The sequence below is a fragment of the Electrophorus electricus genome, chromosome 10, assembly GCF_013358815.1.
Source record: "Electrophorus electricus isolate fEleEle1 chromosome 10, fEleEle1.pri, whole genome shotgun sequence".
In the NCBI taxonomy this organism is placed as follows: domain Eukaryota; kingdom Metazoa; phylum Chordata; class Actinopteri; order Gymnotiformes; family Gymnotidae; genus Electrophorus; species Electrophorus electricus.
This window is the reverse complement of record NC_049544.1, coordinates 9,072,691-9,095,997: the sequence shown is the minus strand read 5'-3', so window position 1 is coordinate 9,095,997 and position 23,307 is coordinate 9,072,691. Positions and strand designations below refer to the sequence as shown.

The following is a 23,307-nucleotide window of genomic DNA, read 5'->3' as shown; positions in this document are numbered from 1 at the left end:
GCGCATATTTTAGCAATGGTTTATTTTTTATCATATTACAGTCCAATTATATGTCAACCGTGTCTTTTTTTTCAAAGCCTTTTCGGAACATTTTAACATATCAAATATCCCCGCTTAAAATTAGCTTTGTGTAAAATAAGGGTAAATTTCTTTATCAAACCTAGTAACCCAAATTACACTATAGCTACGAAGGTTTTCAAGCATCTACTACTGCAGTATACACCTGGTTTTACGTCGGAGCACATTTCTGCTGCAACTTTCATGGCATTGGTAAAAAAAAAAAAAAAAAACTTTTTTTTTTTAAATCATGTGTTTCATTTGGCTGCGATTGTCGACAATTTCTTTTAAACCGCTGATGGCAAATATTCCTATACGTTGATTGGTTGAAGAATTTAGAACTTTTTTGCATCTGGATGTCGACGTGCCGTATTAGGCAATGTGGCTACGAAAGTTTATGTTGTAGCACATTTCTGTTACAACTTCCTCTCATGCTATTGGTGAAAAAATATCAGCAACAGCGCTTTAACATGCGTTTCGATTGGGTGTTGATTGGGGAATGAAAGGACCTATAAGAAGCTTTTTACATCTGGCTGTAGGAAGTGGCCTTTTAGGGAATGTAGTTTTTCCTACCTACTTCCGGTTGGGTGTGAAGCATATTTGTCGCTGTTGAAAACAATTGTGCCTAAGGTCATATATTTTATAGATTTTTATAGAGTTTATCTAAACGTTAATTTTTAGCAAGGTAAATAGTAAGCAATATTTAGCCTGTTTGATTCCTGTTAGTGCACATAGCTAGTTGCTCTAGCTGTTCTATCTTTCGAGCTAGATTAGCTACATAGGTGTTACATTGTAGCGACAGAATCGCGTACATTTGCGTCCTTTTGCGTTATTGATACAACTATGGTCTTCTTACAGAAAATGTCAAAATCTCTGAAGAAGATAGTGGAGGAAAGTAGAGATAAAAATCTTCCCGAGGTGGATATGTGCGACAGGGGAATATCGAACATGCTGGACATTCCTGGATTATGTGAGTGTGTTTGAGGGTCTCGTCATCCTAAACGTTTGTAAAAGTGCACATTTTTACTGCGTTACAACGGTTTGCTTCGTTAACTACACTGATTATAAAGTTGGTTTTAGTGTTCATTAAAAAACCACTCGTTTTTTCCAATGTTATGACTTGTAAAACACTCTTACCTCTTACTCTTTACATTTTTCTTATCTGACATAGACCACACATTAGCAATTCGTTAGCACCATTAAGTAAATATAGTTATTAAACATTAATCGACACCTCTTATTTTGTTTTGCAGTTACATTGTCTAACATAACTCAACTTGTCTTGAGCCACAACAAACTCGCAAGTAAGTACTCAATCTCACTGTCATCTTGACAGTTTGACAAGCTGTTGCATGACAGAATATTGATATCTGTTTAATGTTATAAGGTTTAATGCCAAGTGCTAAATATCTGATACGTCTTTTGAATTACATTATATACGTGGAGACACAATCAGTGCTTAGCGTATTGTCGTGTTTATTTGATAGTAAGAGCCCAGCGATTAACGCGTTTCCCAGTGGTTAGTAAAATAGCAATTTGTGCGAGAGGGGCAAAGGGTTGGAGAGAGCGCGAGATTGGAAATTGCTAGTGCACGAAGTTAAAAACAAAACAAAACTATAGGTCCCACAGTGTATTGCATTAACTACGTTGTACTGTGAAAGTAAACGGATGGTTTATTTTATGGAGTCGGTGGTGAGAGAATGCCAGTGGCAGGTGCATATAAACCCGGTAGATAGGTGTTGGGATATTTGTAGCTAAGTCTGCCACATCTTTGCTTTTCCAGTCTAATTAAGTGTAGCTGTGAAGGAGTTATCAGAAGTAGTTAAAATGGCTAGCCAGTGGTTGTGGATAAGGAGAGCACAGATTAATTGGGGGAATGCCCCATAAAGGTGGAGAGGTTGAGGTGTGTAATGTGGTAGATCTAGATGGAACTGGTGGCACATGCATTAACAGTGTCAGTGACTTACTCACCATGACTTTAGTCATTGAGGAATGCTTGGTGATGTGATAAGTGAAATCCATGTGGAACTGGTAGCACTGAGGAGACATTAATGGTGCCGGTGGGGCTAGGTACAGCATTAGTTGCTCGGAAGTCCAAAATGGGTTTTACGGGTTGTGTGTGCTAGTGGCATAGTGCGTAAAGCCCATATAGATCTGGTGGCAATGAGCGTGCATCAACGGTTGACACCACCATAGGGCTGGGTACAGCCTTAGAAACAAGGAAGGCCAATTTGGATTTATGTTTAAGGAGGTGCAGCTTGGTTTAAAGCAATGTGAGCTTGGAGAGGGTGAGGCTGGATCACCAGACCTCACTGTTGAGAGTTCTGGAAGTGTCATGGGCTTAATTCAGTGAACCATAGACAAAGGGCTATCTGATGACCCCTGAGAAGAACAAATGATGTTGTGGTTGCTGGAATGACAAGAGTAGGCAGCGCCCTGTGTGAAGCTCTAATGGAATAGTTACATCTCATTCTATATATTAGTACAATAATTACTTTGTGGGTGGAAAACATAATAATAATATGTTTTGATTTAAAATCAATTTTTTTTTAAGTAAAATCAATAAAACTTCATGTAGCAACTTTAGGCCCTCTTTGAAGTACCCATTTGTTTACATTTAAACCACTAGAGAGCAGTATTGGCCAGTGAGGAGTATTGAAGACAGGTAGGGCAATGAATTAAAAGGTGGCAGTAGTCTTCTTAAAAAATGTGAACAATGTGCATGTTAATAAATTGAACATGTGCATATTTACACTCTAATGGCTTTCTAAACATGACCATATTTACATATTAATTGAAATTATGTGCTATAATTGTAACTTGAGCTTGCTCCAATCATTGTTATTACGACTGGAAATAATTGAAAGGTTATCAATAACCTTTTATAAATTACAACATTGTAGTCTCTGGCAAGGCTGTAGATTGATAGTATTCATAGACTCTAACCTAGATATAAGGCTTAATTTTCCATGGCGACAATAACTTCTGTAAGTCAGTTTGGACAAAAGCATCTGCTAAATTCTATAAATGTAGGGCATAAACCTATGGATGGACTACTTTTAGTCAGCTGGACCTTTAGCTGGACTTTTGGCTACATTTAGCTGAAAGCTGCATATTTTGTCTCATGTTCACTGTAAATGCCTGAGGAGGATTTGTTTGTTTGTACTGGAATGATTGTAATCTCCATGAAGATCTCACAGTTTGATATTGCTCATGTTTGTCTGGTGTTATTTTTAGTGATGATCAAAGCTGCTTAATTAGCTTGAGTTTGTCCATGTCTCCTGTCCTGAAGGCAAGATTTGTGAATTCAGTCACTGGTTGTTATCATAGGTTCTTGCTCTTTGTTCACTTCATTACTTCATTTTTTTAAAAATTTCACTATACATTCTAGCTTTATGTATACATTCTATTTTCCCTTTGTATCTTAATATATTTCTGGATGTACCATCGCCCTGCTTATTTTAGTGGTCAAATGGTTTCATTTCACACACTCTCTGCACAAAGTGCAAGAATGTAAAGTGTGCCATCTTCTTGAACTTTTCATGGTAGTCAGGAATTACATTGACATTTGGAACCCTTTCATTAGTGAGGCTGGTAAGTAAAGTCCCTGTACTGGCAGGGATGAGGGAGACACTGCTGCTACTGCCAGGGTAATGAGAGAGTGAAAGAGAAAAACCGAGGAGTAAGGGAAAAGGTTTTAAAACCTCTCTACCATCCAGTCTTTACATTGCTCTCACTTCTTACCATCAATCACCCTTGCTTTTAAGGAGCCTTGTGGTTTCATCAAATAGTATGTAGGGCATATGATTTCCTGAGCTCATTTGTTATTCACACATACGCACACATATACTCTCATATGAGAGTAACATTCAGAAATATGTAAAGAATTTGTGTTAACTATGCTTATTAATTACTTTAACTGATCATTTAAATCTTATATCAAAATATGAATTTCAGGGTGAAGTGAGATCAGTGACATTTCAGATTTGTATTATGTTTGCAATAGTGGAGTGTGTGCATACGCCAACCTCTGGTTCTAGGACCCTAAGTGTTCTTATTCATTCTGTGATTCTCAACATTTTTTGCCACTTTAATTGAGGCTAATAGATGGTATTGTATTGATTTTAAATGCTAGATAAGATGTGACAGTACATACAGAAATGAAAAAAACAAGAAAGTGAAAGACAGTATAGACAGTTATCTTCCTCACTTTGCAGGCATTTTAATATTGTAATAAAGCCACTATAGTATGTGTTAAAATTGCTATTTAAATTCATCTGAGAAATATAACGAACAGAAATGCTTTATTTATTTAATTTAATATAAAAATGTTTTTGTTCAGACTCAGTTTGAATTGTGTGCTGCACAAAAAGAACAAAAGTCTGGGGCAAAGATATTGATAAATACAGTTTTGTATAATTTTTCTGTCTGTGATGGACCCTGAAATATCCCAGTGATATTGTAGCAATATGCTGTGGGTGCACAAGGTGGAACTGATCTCTCTGAAGGAATTCATGTAATGGCGTTTGTGTACACTCCTACCCACCATTATAATGAAGGCCGATTGATCAGGTAATAATCAGATAGATTTCCTGCTATCCTCATCAGTCTTTGACTTGGGAGCATGGAAGGGCAAGCCCTTTAGGAGAAGAGGGGGAAACAGAACCGTTATGCTAACATCTTCATCATTTAAATGTCAAATCTATCGCTGGGCGAGTGACCTGTAATAGAGTCATCAAAGACAGAATGCCTATGCCCCGACTCTCATAATTAGCTCGTTAAACCCTGTCAGGTCAGAAGGAAGCCCCTGAGCCTTGTCCTATGATGCTGTTTGAACTCTAGCTTGTTTTTATACTAGCATTTGATTTCTGTGAATTTAATATGACAACAGGTTTAATATGACAACAAGCTTTTGATAAGTGCTGTTTTTATGTTTTCATTGTTCTGTTTTCCTTTCTGATAGCTGTGCCTCCAAACATTGCTGACCTTAAGAACTTAGAGGTATTGAACATGTTCAACAATCAGATAGAAGAACTGCCCACTCAAATCAGCAGCCTTCAGAAACTGAAACACCTGAACCTGGGGTAAGAATTTATCCACATCAGCTGCATTGTTTGTGTTTCTTTTGTCCTTTTTAGCTAGTATTTGTTCAAAGATATTTTTTTCTATCAAGAAACCAACTTAATATTTCTTTAAGAAGTCTTGGGTTTATTGGTCATTGCCAGTGTTTGAAGCATGCAGAGCTAATATACATGCCTTTATTAAACATTTGATGTAAAACGTATTTAGAATTTGCATAAAATTGTCTAAAATGTGAACAGCAGGAAAACGGGTAACGCCTTTCCCATTAAATTATTTTAAAGTAACATTGATTAGTCATAGACATTATTGTTCAGTTTTATAAATTACCCTTTAAATCATGCTCTCAAAGAAAGCGTGATAAAACTACAAATTCATGAATTTGAATGGAAAAACATGCTAAAGCATTAATATAGTTTAGCTCCCCTAAGAGCAGTACTCTCCATGCCCAGTCAGCAAAGGCATCTTGAAGCCCGCACTTGTGCTTGCCTGCTTTTTACTCCTCAATCAGTTTTAAGGTTTCTCTTTAGTTAAAACATTGTTCCTTAAGAATTTGGGTAGACCTGCATTCATTTGGCCAAAATTATTCCCATAAACCACAAACTTAGATTAAGGTAAAAATGACTCATGAACCCTGCTTCCTTCCCATTGTTTCTCTGCTCTGTGCTATATTACAGCAGGAGTAAATGTCGGGTCTGCAGCTTGTATGTAAGGGCCCACAGGCACTGTGGTCTTCCACTTACTCCCTCTATTCTTAGCACATTCTGCATCACACTGGCCTACAACAGAACTCAGCATTTACCAGCATCCAAATACTGAGGCTCTCATTAATCCCTGAGGGCAGGGAAGAGGAGGAGGCCTCTCAATGTCACACGAGATTAGGGAGTGCCACAATCTCCCCTGCATCTGACATCCCACATTTCTATTGATTTGCTGTCAGACGCGTCATTTCCAGGCATAATCTTGGGACCATAAGCCGGGTTGCTGTATTCGTGGCGGTGAGTCCTGGTGGAAGACTGGGTGTGTGCCTGCCTGCCTGATCTCATTTGTCAAAACAATTCCCCACCTCTTGTAATTGCTTCACAAACAAAGAACGGAATAAGTTTGTTTGACTTTTAAATCCATCAAGAAACTGTGTGTGTGTTTTGCAGCAGCTTCCTGTCACAGTGCTATGAGGGAAAGGTTGGTAATGAAAGTGGGGAGGACATATAGACTTAGAAAATAGAGGCTTAAGTGGCCAGAGTTAATCAGCTTTTGATCTCAATCTCACTCTGACTTACAGAAACACATACACACACATACACACTTCAGTTTTCTATTGCCCATTGTAAGTAACATACAACTCTTTGCAGACCAATTCTCAGTCACTGAAGTGTCTCGATACTGTGTCTAAGCACAAGATATCCCCCTCTGAGTTATTGTCCATGAAAAGTAGTTTATTTTAGACACAGTGTGGTGGCACTGAATTGTGTCAAATTAGATAATTATAGCCTTACAGAATGGTAACTCACTTAGCTGGAGATTGCTATATTTTGTATTAAGTTGTATTTAGATATGTGTCATACTCTTTTAATTAGCGTAGTGTTTCTATATCTTGCATCAGTCCTTAGGAATAAATATTGTTCCTTATTGTTGAGTTGTCTTTGACTATGTTACTACTGTATATGCCTTCTTACAGAGTCTAAATTTTGTGTGTGTGTGTGTGTGTGTGTGTGTGTGTGTGTGTGTGTGTGTGTGTGTGTGTGTGTGTGTGTGTGTGTGTGTGTGTGTGTGTGTGTGTGCGTGTGTGCGTGTGTGTGTGTGCGTGTGTTTGTTCAGGATGAACAGACTGAGCACACTGCCCAGAGGATTTGGTTCTCTCCCAGCACTGGAGGTCCTGGATCTCACTTACAACAACCTGAACGAGTCCTCACTGCCAGGGAACTTCTTTTACCTTAGTACGGTTTTTTTTTTTGTTGTTTTTGTTGTTTTTTTACACCTTTCTCTCTCTTTTTCATTCTCTACTCACTCACACGAGTAAACACGTAATAAACGCACATTTCCAATAATTTCCGATGTACTCTTGCATAAAGTGGGTATGCATATATCACTATCTAGAACAGGACTTTGCTAAAATAGTCAAAACAGAATAGCATTTAACTGACTAAACTTTATCAGCGTCATCACAGCTATCATCATCATCATCGTTGACTTCATCACCATTCCAATCAAAGCTTCCCCATTAGAGAGCCTAGGCTGATCATTGGCTAGCTCTAGTGCTCTGTACATCTGTTAATGGGCTGTTATTTTAGTACTGATGACATGATGAAAGCACGCACTGAACAGCAATCAGTGTTTTAGCCCCCCCTTACACCCTCCCTCCTCTATTTGTCACTGGTAACAACCAGCCTCTGATATTACCTCTGATTCCACCAGCAAATTAAAATGGATCTGATTAATGAATAAGCTTCAAGTGATTAAGGTCAATCAGAGACAGCAGAGCATGCTGCAAGAAGAAGAGGAAGGTGAAGAAGATTAGTGGGCTAAGAACCAAGACTCTCAGAGTTATGTCTGTGGAGCTCTAAGCACATGGTTATGAATGAAAAAAAAGTGTTCTGTAGCTGTCCCAGAATCAGTACATTGGTGAAATTTCTTGCACTAATTATTAAAATTTCAGTTTGGTGAATGTGTCTTTTTCAGTATGTTAATGTGTATGTGGTCACTCATACATGTTGATGGCTCCTCAAATAGATCCACAACTGGACGTTCGTTATTAATCGATGCTGACCATCGATATTGATCATGTAGCACTTCACTTAGGCCTGCAGTACCATGCCCTTCCTCACACTCCCCCCTGTGCTCCCATTTTAGCCACACTGCGCGCACTCTATCTCAGTGACAACGACTTCGAGTTCCTGCCCCCAGACATCAGCAAACTGGCCAAGCTGCAGATAGTGAGTAATTTATCTAAATTCATCCCAAAATCAATCCCCCTTTTTTTTATACCCTGCTGTCTGTTGGATTTATTCTTTAGAGTACATGCTGTCCTTTATCGTGAACTTGTGAGAGGTGCTTTAGGGCTGTATGTGCTTCATCTGAGGCTCTGAGTGCTTACAGTTATCTCAGTCAAGACATTGCGTGGTGATAAACCAAGCTTATGACTGAAGTTTCTGAGGAAATCTTCTAATTACATTTAGATGATTCAATCAACACCAAAGTTATTCTTTGAATGGTCTTAGAGCTCTAGTAACATATGATCTGTTTAGATCTGTATTTACAGAATAATCTCAGAGACTCTTTCACCTGGTCTTCCTGACCCATTTGTCTGTCCTCTCTCCTGTTTTTTCTAGCTGAGTCTGAGGGACAATGACCTGATCTCATTGCCTAAAGAAATAGGAGAACTGGCCCAGCTGAAAGAGCTGCATATCCAGGGCAACAGGCTGACTGTGCTGCCTCCTGAACTTGGTGAGATGTGGGTGTGTTTGTGTTTGCCTCACTGTGTGAGCTGGGTGTTTCTTCCCATTTTCATTGTACAGTACTAGGATCTATATTATAAGGCAATCACAGAATGCTTGCAAAAGAGAGAAAAATGAGTTTTAAAAGAGTTCTTAATCTATATTGTAGTTCATGTTGATATGATAAAGATGACAGATTAATTAAACTGATCACATACTTTCTTGTCATAGCATGATGCCATGTTGTGTATATTTGATGAGATGCTATATATATATATATATATATATATATATATATATATATATATATATATATATATATATATATATATATATATATATATTGTGTGTGTGTGTGTGTGTGTGTGTGTGTGTGTGTGTGTGTGTGTGTGTGTGTGTGTGTGTGTGTATGAGAGAGAAACGGTGAACATAACTCAGTGAATGCTGTAGTTACAAGCCATGCTGAGGGCTGTGATCAGCTCTGGCTCGGTGACACTGCACTTCTCACTGAGGAGTCTTAAAGGCCATGCCAAGGTCCACACTCCCTCTTGATGGTCCTCTCTCTCAGTTTGTCTTTCTCTCTATATATCTCTATATATCTCGCTCACTCTAATGTTTAAACATATGGTCTGACAGTGACAGCCACTGGTTCTGTTCTGTTCTCACAATAACAATTTGTAGGAATGTCTTTTTTGTACACACACACAAAAGAAAATGTGACCCAGCTATAGACCATTTCATGCAAGCGTGAAAAAGACCAGTTAATAGACACACATATGAATAAGTACTTATTTTCCCTTCTCAGCAAACTATAGCTTCCAAGACATCCTCTTTATTTAAACTTTATAATTACCATCTATTACATGCCACAAGATTATATATGCATTACTTTTTTCATTCATCTCTAGAGCCATACTTTTTTTCTTCTCAAAATCAGGTTTAGCCTGTCTCATAACACTTATTGGGCAGAAAGGGTACTTGGGAAGGGAGGCTGAGTGTAGGCTGACACACATATACACACCCTCTACCCTGTGCCTGTTCTTCTCTGCTCACACACACACAGCTTGCCTGAGGAGGTGATAATTGGCCTTAAACAGACAATGTCATCCACACAGCATCTTTTACAAACTGCCTTGTTGAATTATTGGCTGTATGGGATGATAGTTTAGCAAATTCCATTGTCATTGTTGTCTCTAGTAGTGAGTTCATAGTGAGTGTGTTATAAGTAGTACTGTTAAAACATTTAAAGGACTTATTGACACACTTCTAGTATACGTCCAGGTAGATGTTTTGGAATATTTCAACTTGTCATTGTGAGATGTTAGCTGAATAAAGGTGTCAGAGAGGATTACACAACACACAGGGGTTCTCTAAACTTGCAACTTGCAACCAAGTTTTATATAAACTGGATTGATTTTTTTTTAATCAATCCAGTTTATATAAAACTATTTCCTATCTTTCTGTATTCAGATTGTTGAATCCAGAGCTTCACAACCTAATCAGGTGCATGTTAATGACCTAGAGGAATGCAGTAGATGTATAAGTACTGGTATGTGTTTGGTGGTAGTCCCCCTCTGACCAGTGGAATGTCTCCCCCTGTGTCCCCTACAGGAAAGACTCTGCCTATTGAGCTTATTAGGACCATCCCGTTATGTCTCCTTAATCCTGTTCCTCATTGCCCAGCCTCGTTAGAGCTGACACTGAACTCTGTGTGTCTGTCTGTGTGTCTGTCTGTGTGTCTGTCTGTGTGTCTGTCTGTGTGTCTGTCTGTGTGTCTGTCTGTGTGTCTGTCTGTGTGTCTGTCTGTGTGTCTGTCTGTGTGTCTGTCTGTGTGTGTGTGTGTGTGGGTCTGTCTGTCTGTGTGTGTGTGTGTGTGTGTGTGTGTGTGTGTGTGTGTGTGTGTGTGTGTGTGCGTGCGCACATAAAAGAAAAGAAGTACAGAGAAGAGCTCAGCTAACAAGGAGCAGCCAAGCACACAGAGGGGAGAAAGGGAAAGGAGGAGTAGTACATGGAGAGGAGGAGAACCTCGACAGCAGAGGGAGGAAGGGAGAGAAAGAGAGTGCAGGCACATTATGACTCCAAACACAACACAGAGTGACTCTACTGGAGTACTCAGCTGTAAGGAAGAGGGCCTAAAAGCAAGACAGGGTACATCTCCTGAGGAATGGTAAAATAAACAACATAGAAACTGTAGACATGATCGGTTTTTAACCTGAGTTTACTCTAGCAGAGGTTATTGAGGTTTACTTCTCTATCACGCAGTACACAGTTTACCTTGAGATGTCCTTGGGAATTATCATAATCTGAAGCTCTCAGAGATGGGAGAGAATGTTTTATCCTAGAGCAAGCCTTATCTCATAACTCTCTAAAGCAGGATTTTAGCAGAACTGTGAGGTTTCAGTGGAGTTGAAAAGTGAGGCAACAGATTAACTGCTAAATTACACTAATGGTGCTGTCTGGCTGGTTTATGAAGCATGACGTTGTATGCCAGGCCCCAGGTTTAATTTAGCTGATCTTCTGACAGCTTTTTCAACACTTTCTAATCAGAAACAATTTAATTAGGCCCCTTGTGTGCTACAATGTGCCACATTAGCACTGTGACCTGTACTGTTACATTGTCAAAATTTTCACTCCCTTTTTCTCCCCTCCTTTTATCTTCACATCCTCCTACCCCCCCCCCCCCCCCCCCACTGTTCTCTATACTTTCCCTCTCCATCAACCTTCTCTCCCTCTCCCTGTCTCTCTGATGCTCCCTGTCCCCCCCCCACCACCCCTCTCTGTTCTTTAGGAAATCTGGACCTGACTGGCCAGAAGCAGGTGTTTAAAGCAGAAAATAACCCCTGGGTGACTCCCATAGCAGATCAGTTCCAGCTGGGCGTATCCCACGTTTTTGAATATGTCCGCTCTGAGACCTACAAGTAGTAAGTGACTTTTCAGACTGCATATACTTTGTTAGAATTGTAAATACTCGTATAAGACATAGATATACCTTAGTATGTTTCCTTAAGTACAACAAAGATGTTGGCCCTATTCAGATGAGAGGTTTTTCGCCAGGAGTACATAACTTCAGTATTAGGAAAACGAGATTACATTTCCACCACTCACATACAGACGGTGGTTTTCGGCCACAAGAGTTGTTGACAGCAATACCACACAGCCTGTGAACCATATTGTTCAGTCTGCAGCTCCGCCCATGTTTGTACATGAACCCCAGTGTTGTCCGTTAGCCCCATGATGGCTGAATGATGGATTGAGCAATACTGCTCAAACCTGTAAAACATGGCAGTACCTGCAGCACTCTCCATGTAATCCATTTAGATAAAACACATTCTTCGTATTATGCCCTTTAACTATGAGATGTCTGGCTGATGAAATGTCTGCCTTTTATTGAATATTTGATATAAATATAGACACCCTATGCAGGCCAGTTTTATTTTTGAACATAGTTTTCTGGAACAAGCCCAATGTTGGCTCAATGAACGCAGATGAGCAGACATTTTTATTAAAAGTCTCGTCGATTTACCACAGAACCAAACCAATTAAAGTGAAAGCTTGAGGCAGTCCTCTTTTATAAATGATAGAGGAAATCTCTCTTACCTCTATTGCCTCCATCAATGACAAACTTTTTTTTTCCTCTGGCTTTTTAATATAATACACATAAAGTGGTCTATAATAGACTTGAAGGGAAAAACAATACTGACATAGTACACATTTGTATTGAGTCACTTCCATTTGTTAAGAAACCCAGCCCCAAGTTCTTTTTTTGTATTAAACAAATGTTTTAATACATTTTTGACACTTCTTTCTTCCAGCATTATTGTAGACAAAAATGTATATGTTTATCTCTCATACCGTGTAGAGCTCACCCACTGATTGTCCTTGGACACAATTTCACATGAGCAAAATCTACTATAGCTTGCACTGTAAGGCAGCTTCTGCACAGCTTTGACTGAGCTTTGACTGAGGGCAGGCTTGGTCGCCCCAATAGCATCTTTAGCAGTAGCAAGGTTCTTTTTGTGCAGAAAAACTTTCTGAATTAATTGTAGCATATTGTTGGGAATCCATTGCAATTTCTCAATCCCCCACAATAGGCGAGGCAAATCCTTGTGTCTGATCATTTAGCTGCCTGCTGAGCTTGAGTCCTGAGGCGCCCTCAACCCACTTACTGGAACTGATCTCCCTCCAAAGCACCAAAATGCCTGCCTTTAATACTCTGGCAGAATGTCAGGTTTCCCATGTGCATATGTGTATGTGTGCCTTGGCCTACTCTGTGAACTCTGTACATGATGGGTGTAAAAGCCGTTACGTGATTTCCTGAATTGTATATATGCAGCATTTTTTAGATGTGGCATTGAAGTGGACCTCCAGATTAACACTTTATGTCCTTTTTATGGATTATATCTACATGGGTAAATTTAATGACTGATAGCTGAGGCAGCAGTAACTCTATCACAAATTGGAATTCCTGTATTTAGTGAGTGTCGTCTGCACCTGTGATCAATTTCAAAGCGGATTGTCATCAGAATTGCAGAATGCTGAATGTGCTATATTCCTTAGTCAGATATGTCTGGTTTCAGACTCATTGCTCATGGGGCTTGGATCTGTTTTGTACACCTTTGACAGCTTGGTCTTTTTGATTTTTGACTTTGAGAGCTGCCAAGATGCATTGTTTGCAGATGACTGCATCTGTTTGTTAAAGTTGCAGTCCTTGAGTTTAAAATGCAAGGCTGATGTGGAGTTACTGGTACTGAGTGCCAAAAACAGACTTTTTTAAATGATATTATCTTTCCCAAGGATACGGAAACATTTAATGTTTTACCGAATTATTTACTTCTTTGTTGGAGGCTGGAGAGAGAAGCTGGCTAAATAGAGCTATCATTTACCAAATAAGCCTTTCCTGATTTTCCTGAGTCTTTACCATTATTAAGAAAAAGGTCAGTGTCTCCAGCACCATTAAGGTCACTGAGGCAATAAGATAAATGTTAAAGAGGAGATGTGGGCTTAAGTGGTCATTGATGTTTAAGGGGGAACTGAAGGTCAAGGCATAGTGGCCATTGTTGGGAGAGATCAGACACTTCATGATCAGTGGATGGTGCTAACTCAGTCACACACCATACTTTATTTGGTAATGCCACCGAAGAGGTTAGGTAGTGTTCAGCTTCTCTTAGCCATCCCAGGATATTCAGTTCTTCTCTACATAGCTGTCTCTAACCATACCTCTATGTTCATCTGGTGAGTGAGGTGAGTGAGTGGGTGAGGTGAGGTGAGTGTGTGCGTGCGTATAGGGCAGGGATGTATCCCATTAGACAAGCGTTAGCAGGGTGTGAAGTCTGGACTCTGGATATGTCCATGGCTCAACAGTTTCATTCACACCTGCCTAAATGTCCTTCAGCATTGGATCGTCACCTTCCCCAGGCCTATTTTCTCTCATTCTCTTGCACTAACCCTCACTCTTGGCCCCTTTGCTCGCTTTCAATTACTCATTCTCACTCCTTATTCCAGCTATTTCTCACCTTCAATGGATATTTTTGCATAAGCAGTTATTGTTGAAACACCTAAGTAATAAAAATTGTTAGAATAGAAATATGCTTCGTATAGAGAATGAAGAGAAGAAATTTGTTGCCTTAGGTAATTGAACACTAGCTAGCAGTTTTGAGATATGATGGTGAGGCTGAGTGGAGCTGTTGCACTATATGCTAATGTGAGTCAGACCATGTGGGGTTCTCGTATGGAGATATGCCTTTTTGGCCCCCTCCCTGGTGACCTGGGAGAGAACACATGCTTGCAGAACACGCTTACTTGTCCGTTTAGGAGTTAAAATGAATGAAAACATGCTCCACCAAATCCTGTCCTTCCTGTTCTCCCTTTCCTCTGTTGGAAATGGTTTGGAAGCCTCATGGCAGAAGGCAAGTGTGTTGGGAGAGGGGGCACCTGCATGCATATTTCATGAAGTGGCTTGTTAACCTGACAGAGGGATCTTTTGGCTGACTGACGGTGTGAGAGAGCAACTGCATGCTCATAATGCATTAACATATCGTAAAGCCTGCCTTGCCGCCATCTTTTATTCATCCTCCTCTCTAAATGCTTGTTGATGGCATGCAGCAGAGCTGGGCGCTGCACAAGGCACTCGTCACAGCTGTCTGCGGTTGACTGAAGAAACTGCAATTAAAATTGCTCTGCTTCCTATCCCCCCCCCCCCCCCACGCACACACGCACGCACACACACACACACACACACTCTCTTAATCATATGTCCATACATAGGCTCCAGTGTGTTAATCTACTTGTGAAAAGTCATATGCTTTTAGCGCAAGAGGTCACATGTAAGTAAGACAGATTTATTGCTGATGTTTCACATTGATTCACGACATTTCTGTACTTTGTTGATCAACTATCAATTTGAGTTTGAGCCCTTTACTTGTTATTGCAATGGCATAAGAGAATCTTGGAAAACATGTCAAAATATCTGGCTCACTGTGTCCCAACAGAGACTGTCTGCACTGGTCCGTGAGAGGCCAGAGACATGAGAGCCTTCCTTCAGTCTCTGCTGGGTTCAGAGGTTAAACTGGTGTCTTCTGTGTTGTCTCAGAGTGGCCCAGACGGACAGGAAAGTACTATAGCCCAGTGCACATTGGGCTGGGAAGTTCCCACAGACATAAGTGTCTAGTGCACTCAAAAAGATTACTGATAAAATCAATGGTATTTTATTGGGTTATATTTGGTAATTTTTCCTAATGTACAAAGAAAGAAATCCAATTTGTGATGTAAATTGTAGTCATGTAAGACTGGAATACTTATAGATACTAGTTGTAGGTGTGGGCTTTGATGAACCCCACTGAGTACTGTGAATGTAGAATCGGATTTGCTGGTCAGCACAGGGATAATGATCACTAGATGCCCTTAGTTCTATAACCATGCATCTCCACAGGCTGTGAGCACTCAGCAGTTCTCAAAGACGCTGAGTCACTGGGATGACAACACATACCTGAGTGAGCAATTATCCCCTTTTCTTGTTTCTTAAGAGATTTTGAACAATATTAACTCTAAACAGTGTGACAAAGTGAGAGAGCTAACAAATATGAAATGATAGGGCCAAAATATCTGTATGGAGGCAAAGAATAAAAGCAGTCTCAACACAAATTGGGGCATTTTACTATATAGTGTAACTCTTAGTGTGATGTAGTGAAATTTATTTTGATAGAGGCCATTGCTGTAAGTCTACTTTAACCACATCTCTCAGCATGAGAGGAATGGTTAGTTGAGCTTAGAAGTCCCACATTTTAGTTGACTTTACCATTTATGTCTGTGCATTAGTCAGCCTTAGTGCACATGGTCAGACATCCTCAGACATCTCCACTGTCTCTCTAATTAGAGTCATGCATTGCTGCACCCTGACACTGGTGCACAGGGATCTAGAGAGGTTCTGTCTGCAGATTTTCTTCATTTCCCAGAACCTTCCCTAAACAGAAGTATCTGGTAATTTTGGAAAACAAAGCGAATATCTTTCCAGTTGAGCACATGTTCCTGATTTTATGGTATATTTCAGTATGTAGTCCAGAACTATGTCCTCATGAATTGACTCTTTTTATGGTAGCTATCAGAAAATGAACTCAAATATGCGGTTTCCTTTATATAAAATTGTGAAAAGCCCTCTGTTAATGTGTCTTTTGACTGCATTGTGTAGAGTAGCTTAGTAGGAGCCCTTCGACTATGTGCTTATGCACAATTGTCTCTCTGTGCTTATGATTACTGAGTATTGGTTGAGAGAGTTGGGGAGGAGAGAGGGGCCCCATCGCTTCTCATTAGACCAGGCTCATAGACAGCTCTCTGGGCCTGCTTCCACACCTCCACAGCTTCCTATAGGTTATCAGTCAGAGGCCTCATTAATGGCCTCCGCCTTTAAAACACAAACCTGCAGCCACCTCACGATGGCTTTGCGCAGGGAAAACACTGAAACAAACCAGACACTCTTTACAACAGAATTAATTATTAATGTAAAAAACAATTCCACCACATATAACTAACACAGTGTAATAGCATTACCCATTAACACACAACAGATTGTCTTTTGATTATTGTGATGATGCATGTTGTTTGTTGGTTGGCAGGTAAAAAAACAAACTGTAACGTAGTAATGTAGTCTCTCTTGCATCATGGTTATCATTGGTTAGAAGGGCTAGCACTAGTGGAATACCTTTCATTTCTGGCCTGTGGTCATGGCGTTCAGCAGAGCAGCACACATCAGCAAAACAACATGCTTTATCATCCACAAAGTCCTGGCTAATAATGGGTGCATCTGGGGAGCAATCTGTTTTGAACAGTGCTTTTGCCCTGTTTGTCATGTGTCTTCATTATTGTCATTTAGTGTCATTGAGCCTGGGCATGGATTTCCATTGGTTGTGTCACAGTGGATAGTACTTTAGACAGAGTGGAGTGTTCACCCTGTCACAGCTCCAGGCATTTTGGATGGGCTATCTGATGTACAGTGGCTGAGGAGGGGAGTGACGATCAGTAATCTGTCACTGTTAATGTGCGATAATGCCTCAGTTACTTAATTTTTTTGTCTGCTTCTCTCCTTTATCCCTTAGATAATCTCACTATCTCTCCAGTTTACACTTTTCATGGCTACATGTATTTAAGTCCCTGTGGCTCAAACTGTTTCACACAAATGGAAATCAACTGTATTTTGTCTGTGTTGTCTTTGTGTGTGAGTAAATGCTATAATTTATACCTCAGAATTTTCATATTATAATTTTTAACAAAGTAGCAGAAAATTGAAGCCTCAAATGCTGCACATTGCTTTAGTGATTAACAGGTTTTATCTTGCCATAGTTTGAGTCCAATTTTTTTATATGCTGAAGAAGCACTTTTTTAAGTGTGCAGTGTGCCCCTGTTCTTGTTAAACTGGAAGGTTGTGCTCATTCATATTCTTACTTCAGTCATATTCTTACTAATCATCATACACTCTCAACTCAATAAGAGGCCTAACAGAAATCTAGAACTTTTCACCAATTTTAATATCTGATCATCGAATTCAGACCAGACCACATACTCATCCCAAACACAAACGCTCAGCCTCACTGCAGATACACATGCATATGTATTTTCAGTCACTATCCAGAAACACACGTTTGTGATTGACTCGACTGTGTATACAGACACATTGGGCTATAACTGAGATTAATTAACCCGAGTGGATTTGAGGAACCCATAGGAATAAAATCTCTTCAGCCACATCAGGAATCAGATTCCATTAACCGGACAGCCCCAATTCTGGGCTTTAATTGGTTCTAAGTGCTTACTGGGACAGATGAATGGGAAATCTTTGTGTTTATACCAAGGCAGGTCAGCAGAGCCATGCAGCTGTAGTAATAAACCTACACTCCATTGATTTAGGTTCAGGGATCTGGATGCTGTGACCGTGTTTGACAAAGCTTTGGCTATGGCAGTGGAAACAGGCATTCACAGTCATAAACTGAAGAACTAAAATTGGGTCTCCAGAATCTTGAGTATTTTAATAATGAAGGAAATATGTCAGAATAGAAGCAAATATGCCAGAATATTTGTAGACCTGACTTTTTTTTTAAATCTCTTGAGGCTTATCAATCTTATAGTGCTGACTTTTGAGGCTGCTCTTGTGAGACTGCTTTGTATGATCCAGTAACACCTCTGGAGTGGACTCTATGATGGGCCTGTGGACTGTGCTGTGAGTGTCGTTTATGTCTCCCACCGCTCTGGTTTCTCAGTATTCCTCCCATGCTGGTGCGCTTGTCAGTGGTGTGGGACGCTGACAGAGAGTGAATGCTCCAGTGATCCCCCACGCACCCTCAGCCAATCAGCCTGATGTAAAACAGTCCAATTTAGCTCAAGCCTCGGTGCCAATATCTATGTGTATCTGTCAGCACTGATCCCCCAGCCTGCCACAACCATATCAGCTCATAATCCCTGTGCAGATCATAGTCACTGCTGTTACATACATACATACACTCTAGAGATGCACGCCAAATAGGTTCCCTAAAAGCAAACATTAACTCAGCAGCATGTCAAGCTTACAAAATCACAGATTTGCCATCCTGATAAAGTTAAATACAAATGTAGAACTCCTAGTAATTATTAGACAATCAGTATTGCTGAAAAGGAATGTTGCACCTTTTAATGAAGCAATAACATTTTAATTCTTCTCATTCTATTCCTTCCACTCTTACATTCATATGAATGCATCCCATTCATAGTGTTGCATATAGTCTTCTCAATACTTTCCAAGAATTTTAATTGAAATCAATTTATACCTCTTTAACATTCTAAAGCTCCATCACTCATTTTACGAGGATATTTCATTGCTCCCCAGATAGACTTTTTATTTTATAACTGAATGGATCTTTTCTCTTTTCCACTCGATCTATCAGCTTTGTGCACTTATGCAAAATAACTTTGCTTGTTATGACAACACCAGTTGCATTCTGAGCTGTTATTGATAAAATGAGTAATTCACCTCTCCTTTGCTGACTGCTTAACATTCAGCCATCAGCTGGGCACTTTCATTCATTCCTTGCACTTTATTTTATCCCTGTTCCTTTCTTTCCTGCTTTCTCTCTCTTTCTCTTTCTTTGCTTATTTCTTTCTTTCTTAGTATTTCCATCTGTTTCGCTTTATTTTTTGTAGAATTAATTGTAAAGTCTACTAAGAAAAATGCAAACATCTAATTGACTATCTACAACAAAGGCATAAAATCCAAATACCTTCATACACTTTAATGTCATTGCTAATATTTTAGACTAATTTTTAAGTGTTATTTTCTTGGATTATATGTCATCAGTTTGCAATATCATTCTTTGTCTAGATGTACGAGATGTATGAACATGGCAACTGTCTCTGGTATTTACAGGCTGTTTAGTTCCATATGGACCAATAGTAGAGGAAGCTGGAGGAACAGTAGCTGCTAAACCCCATGGGAGAGTACCAGAACAGGGCCTTTTGGTCACAAGCAAGAGCGAAATGGGGGGGGGGGGGGGCTGACTAAACCAGCTTTGGCACATAATTAGATGCAGTTTGCCTCTTATAGTCAGCAGTGACGGTATTTGTGTAAGATGCTGCCTTCCATATGCCTCCCAACTGTCGCAATAATAACATTATTAAAAGAAAAAGATTTTCCACTTTAAAAAACCCTCAATTACATCGTCAGTCCATGCACACTTTCAGCTTGACTCTCTGTGTGATAGAGTCTTTTTCTGATTAACCTCACTCAGCTATGGCTATTATCTGCATATATTAAACATGATCTCTAGTAGTGTTGTAGTGTTCTCACTTGACAGTTTACTGGTCTGCACTTCAAATTAATATATAAAATTATTTATACATTTAATTATGCTCTGAGGCTGCTCAGTCCTGAAGCTTGCCCAGTGCAGCGTAGTCGACCCTGCAATCACCAGCCACTTTGTCAACAATCAATCAGAGACCCTTATTAGTGTGGCAATGACTGGAGTAGAGCATCAATTAGCCTGGCTCCTGCATCCACCCACATGCTATCTCCTGTCCACCCCTGCTCTCCTGCTCTTGCTCTCACTCTCTTTCCCCCCTTTACTTGTGTCACTTAGCTCAGTATTTGAGTGCCTCTTACACAGAGAAAGGCAGTGGACTGGAAATGGTTCATCCTCTTTTTACCCTCTCTCTCTTTCTTTTTCCCTGCTGTGGTTTCCCTCTCTCCATTGCTTGAGCCTGAGCGACCTGCTTTTGGATAATTGTCTCTCTGTGCAGTCCTCTTATGCAGCACACAGCTGTGGCTGGACAGCCTTAAACACCACAAAGGGTCTGCTGTCTCAGTAGGGGACTCATCAGTGTTTGGCATACTCAATTAGACCTCCTTCAGTCCAGTGGCCCTGAAAAAATGCTGCTGTTCACCCTAAAGATAACACGATGCCTAGTGTTTTTATTTATTTATTTTTCATTATACTCAATAAGTCTTAAATCTTGCTAAACTGTCCGGTGTGGTAACTCAGTGTATGTTCTGCCTTTCAGTCTTTATGGTCGACATATGCAGGCCAATCCTGAAGCGCCCAAAAAGAATAATGACAAATCAAAGAAGATCAGCCGCAAGCCCCTGGCAGCCAAAAACAAGTAAAGTTAAGGAGAGGTGATGAAGAACTCATATCTGCCTGTCCAAGATACCTTAATGCATGTGCCTTTCCATACTTTTCTATTTATTTACCAATGGAACACAAAACTTATTTTATACTCTTTGTGTGTTTCTCATGTTTGGCCTCACAATGCCTATGCCATGTCTCAAACAGCCATCAGAGTATTTCTTCTTCTTTTATCTAGGCCCTCTTAGTGAATCTACTGTGGTATTTATTGCCCTTCTATCAAATGCTGCAGCATGCTTTTATAAGGGTTACTTATAAAGCCATTGAATATTATGTATCTATATATTACTGTGACACATTGTGCAGATAAAGCCATAAACATTCATAGCTTTGATTTTTTGTATCATTTCAGTTTTTGCTTTGAGAGTTGCGAAGTGTTGCTATGGATAGCATAACGCCCCACATTAGTTTACTTTATTATAATCCAATAGCTTTTAATTAGGTTAATGTTATAAATGTACCTTTACCGAATTTACTGACTGTAGTCCATCCCAGTACCATGCACAATTTATCTACCACCCTTGCACGATACGTCACTATTCACTTTTTGACCACAGAACCACCGCTGCTGATATATTTGTGTAGTGAAACATTTTCAACCCAAAAGTGACACTGACATGGTTGTGGCATGTTATTAGGTGATGTGCTTGGACAAGCGTATTGGGCCCAGCAGTGTTGCAGAAGTTTTTAAATGCTAAAGTGCTGAGTTAAGAGTAGTCTGCCACCCTGAAATATCGAGCCAACAATGCACTGTGGTCCTCTGGCCGTTGATAATAGCAGGAACACTAACATTGATTACCACATTGTGCATGGCTACAGATGGGTATGGTCTACAGCTATACACCTAAAAGTTACCAGGTGGATGTATTTAATGTTGTCAGTGGGTGTGGATGACAACATATGAAATTAGATATGGTAACACATTTTGAGTGTCGCAGAGCTTTAAGCATCTATGATTCTAATGCTAATTAGATGTTTTAGAATAATATAATGTGCCTTTTATTAGTTTTCTTTTTTACAGTAAGACTTAGAACACACCATCAAATACAGTTGTATTATGAAAGTATCTCCATATATCATGAGATGGTTTTGCATGCTGATCAGATTGGATGATTAATTGAATGTTATGTGTAGTCCACCATTTACTAGTTGGCCATCTGCAATGAAGAAATAATTTTATTATATCTAACTGTTTTCATTTGAACCGCAGCTTTTCTGAAGAACATTTTTTAGCTTCTGGTGCTGGGCTCAGCAGTGATGGGTGTTGCGTAACTGAAGGGGGATTTTGGAGGGGTTTAAGGAATTTAGGTGCGTTTGTGCAGAATAGTGTCCTGCCTCCAGTGGCATGCATCTGTCTTTTCCCTCTGCCATGCTTCTTGCCTTACTGACTCATATGAATGGCTGCAAACTGGAGTTTGCAATAGTTCATCAATTGGAAACCAGTCCCAGAACAACAATGCAGTCCGTTTCAGTGTTATTCAAGAATGGAGTGCTATTCAAAGAATGGAGAGCTTGTTCATCTAAAACTCTACATCCAAAATATAGAGCCAAACACAGCATCGGTTTACAATTCAATATTGTCCGTGTCAAAGTGTACATGTACTGTACTAAACCAGCTATTTTGAGAGAACTCAAAATGTAAGGTAGCAAGGTTCCCCAAATCTACATCAAGAGCATTGGTATTAATATGTTTAATATTTATTGTCATAGGTTTGTAAACATTTTATTACAGCAGCAATTAAAGAATGTACCTTTTCATACTTTGAATTTGCTTTGTCACTCTGTCATATTTCATTTTCTCTAATAAACTACTCACTTTGACTGTTATTTATGTCTAAGTATTTTGTATTGCAGACAAAAGTGTATGATTTATTAATGCAGAATATTCCATATAAATGTAATAGCTGAATTTGAATATCAGTATTTTTGGCAATAGTATTTTGATGGTTTTGAGAAATTATCAATTTTATTCGCTAAACTCTCAAAATGCTTAAAGTAATATTCCAGCATTTTTCAGGTTTTCTCTTGTTTGCATATATAGCGTAAAGTCAATTACCATGGACAAGAATTTGAACATCTTTCCCTGTACTTAGAGGAAAAAAAACAAAAACAAAAAAAAAACTTGACTTAAAGCCTACTTATAATCAAGGCCTGGGACAATTGTTGGGTCAGTCAGTAGACGTTTACACAAAACACTTTTTTTTTCAGAGAATGCTTTCATGAATTCTACAGTCAAAGGTTTTTGTAGGGTAAGCATAAACCTGTATAATTCATTCTTTCACAGGTGGGAATGCTTTTCAAACAAGAGAAATTAATGTGTTTATACAGAGCTGGTCCAGACCTGTCTGGGGCCCCAAAATTCTGCTACACGGTAGTCCTACCTGACCCGTCTGCCATGTACACCATTTGCCATTGCCACATATTCACACCTGACAACTCAGTCCTCCCTCTACAATGATCCCTACTTTAAACCCTGCTTTAAAAACAGTTTGCTAGAATAAGTTGACTTATGCAGAATAGAATGAGGCAAAAACAATATGCATAAGAATGCATGTTCACATTCTTTTCATGACCAGAAGGATAGTTCTGGTCCATCC

At 39.5% G+C, this 23,307-nt stretch overlaps 1 protein-coding gene across 2 annotated transcripts; it reads left to right on the top strand.

The window, feature by feature from the left end:
• Nucleotides 1-605: 605 nt before the first annotated feature.
• On the top strand, nt 606-22,537 carry rsu1 (Ras suppressor protein 1). 2 transcript variants are annotated; one of them, XM_027015733.2, is made up of 9 exons: nt 606-687; nt 916-1,027; nt 1,311-1,361; nt 5,021-5,141; nt 6,955-7,073; nt 7,987-8,069; nt 8,466-8,580; nt 11,359-11,491; nt 20,586-22,537. In XM_027015733.2, exons 2-9 carry the CDS (start codon nt 919-921, stop codon nt 20,686-20,688), a joined length of 834 nt encoding a protein of 277 aa, XP_026871534.1. In that variant the 5' UTR covers nt 606-687; nt 916-918; the 3' UTR covers nt 20,689-22,537. The 2 variants fall into 2 exon arrangements, with proteins under 2 accessions (XP_026871534.1, XP_026871543.1); XM_027015742.2 differs by having other exon boundaries at nt 650-742.
• Nucleotides 22,538-23,307: the final 770 nt, after the last annotated feature.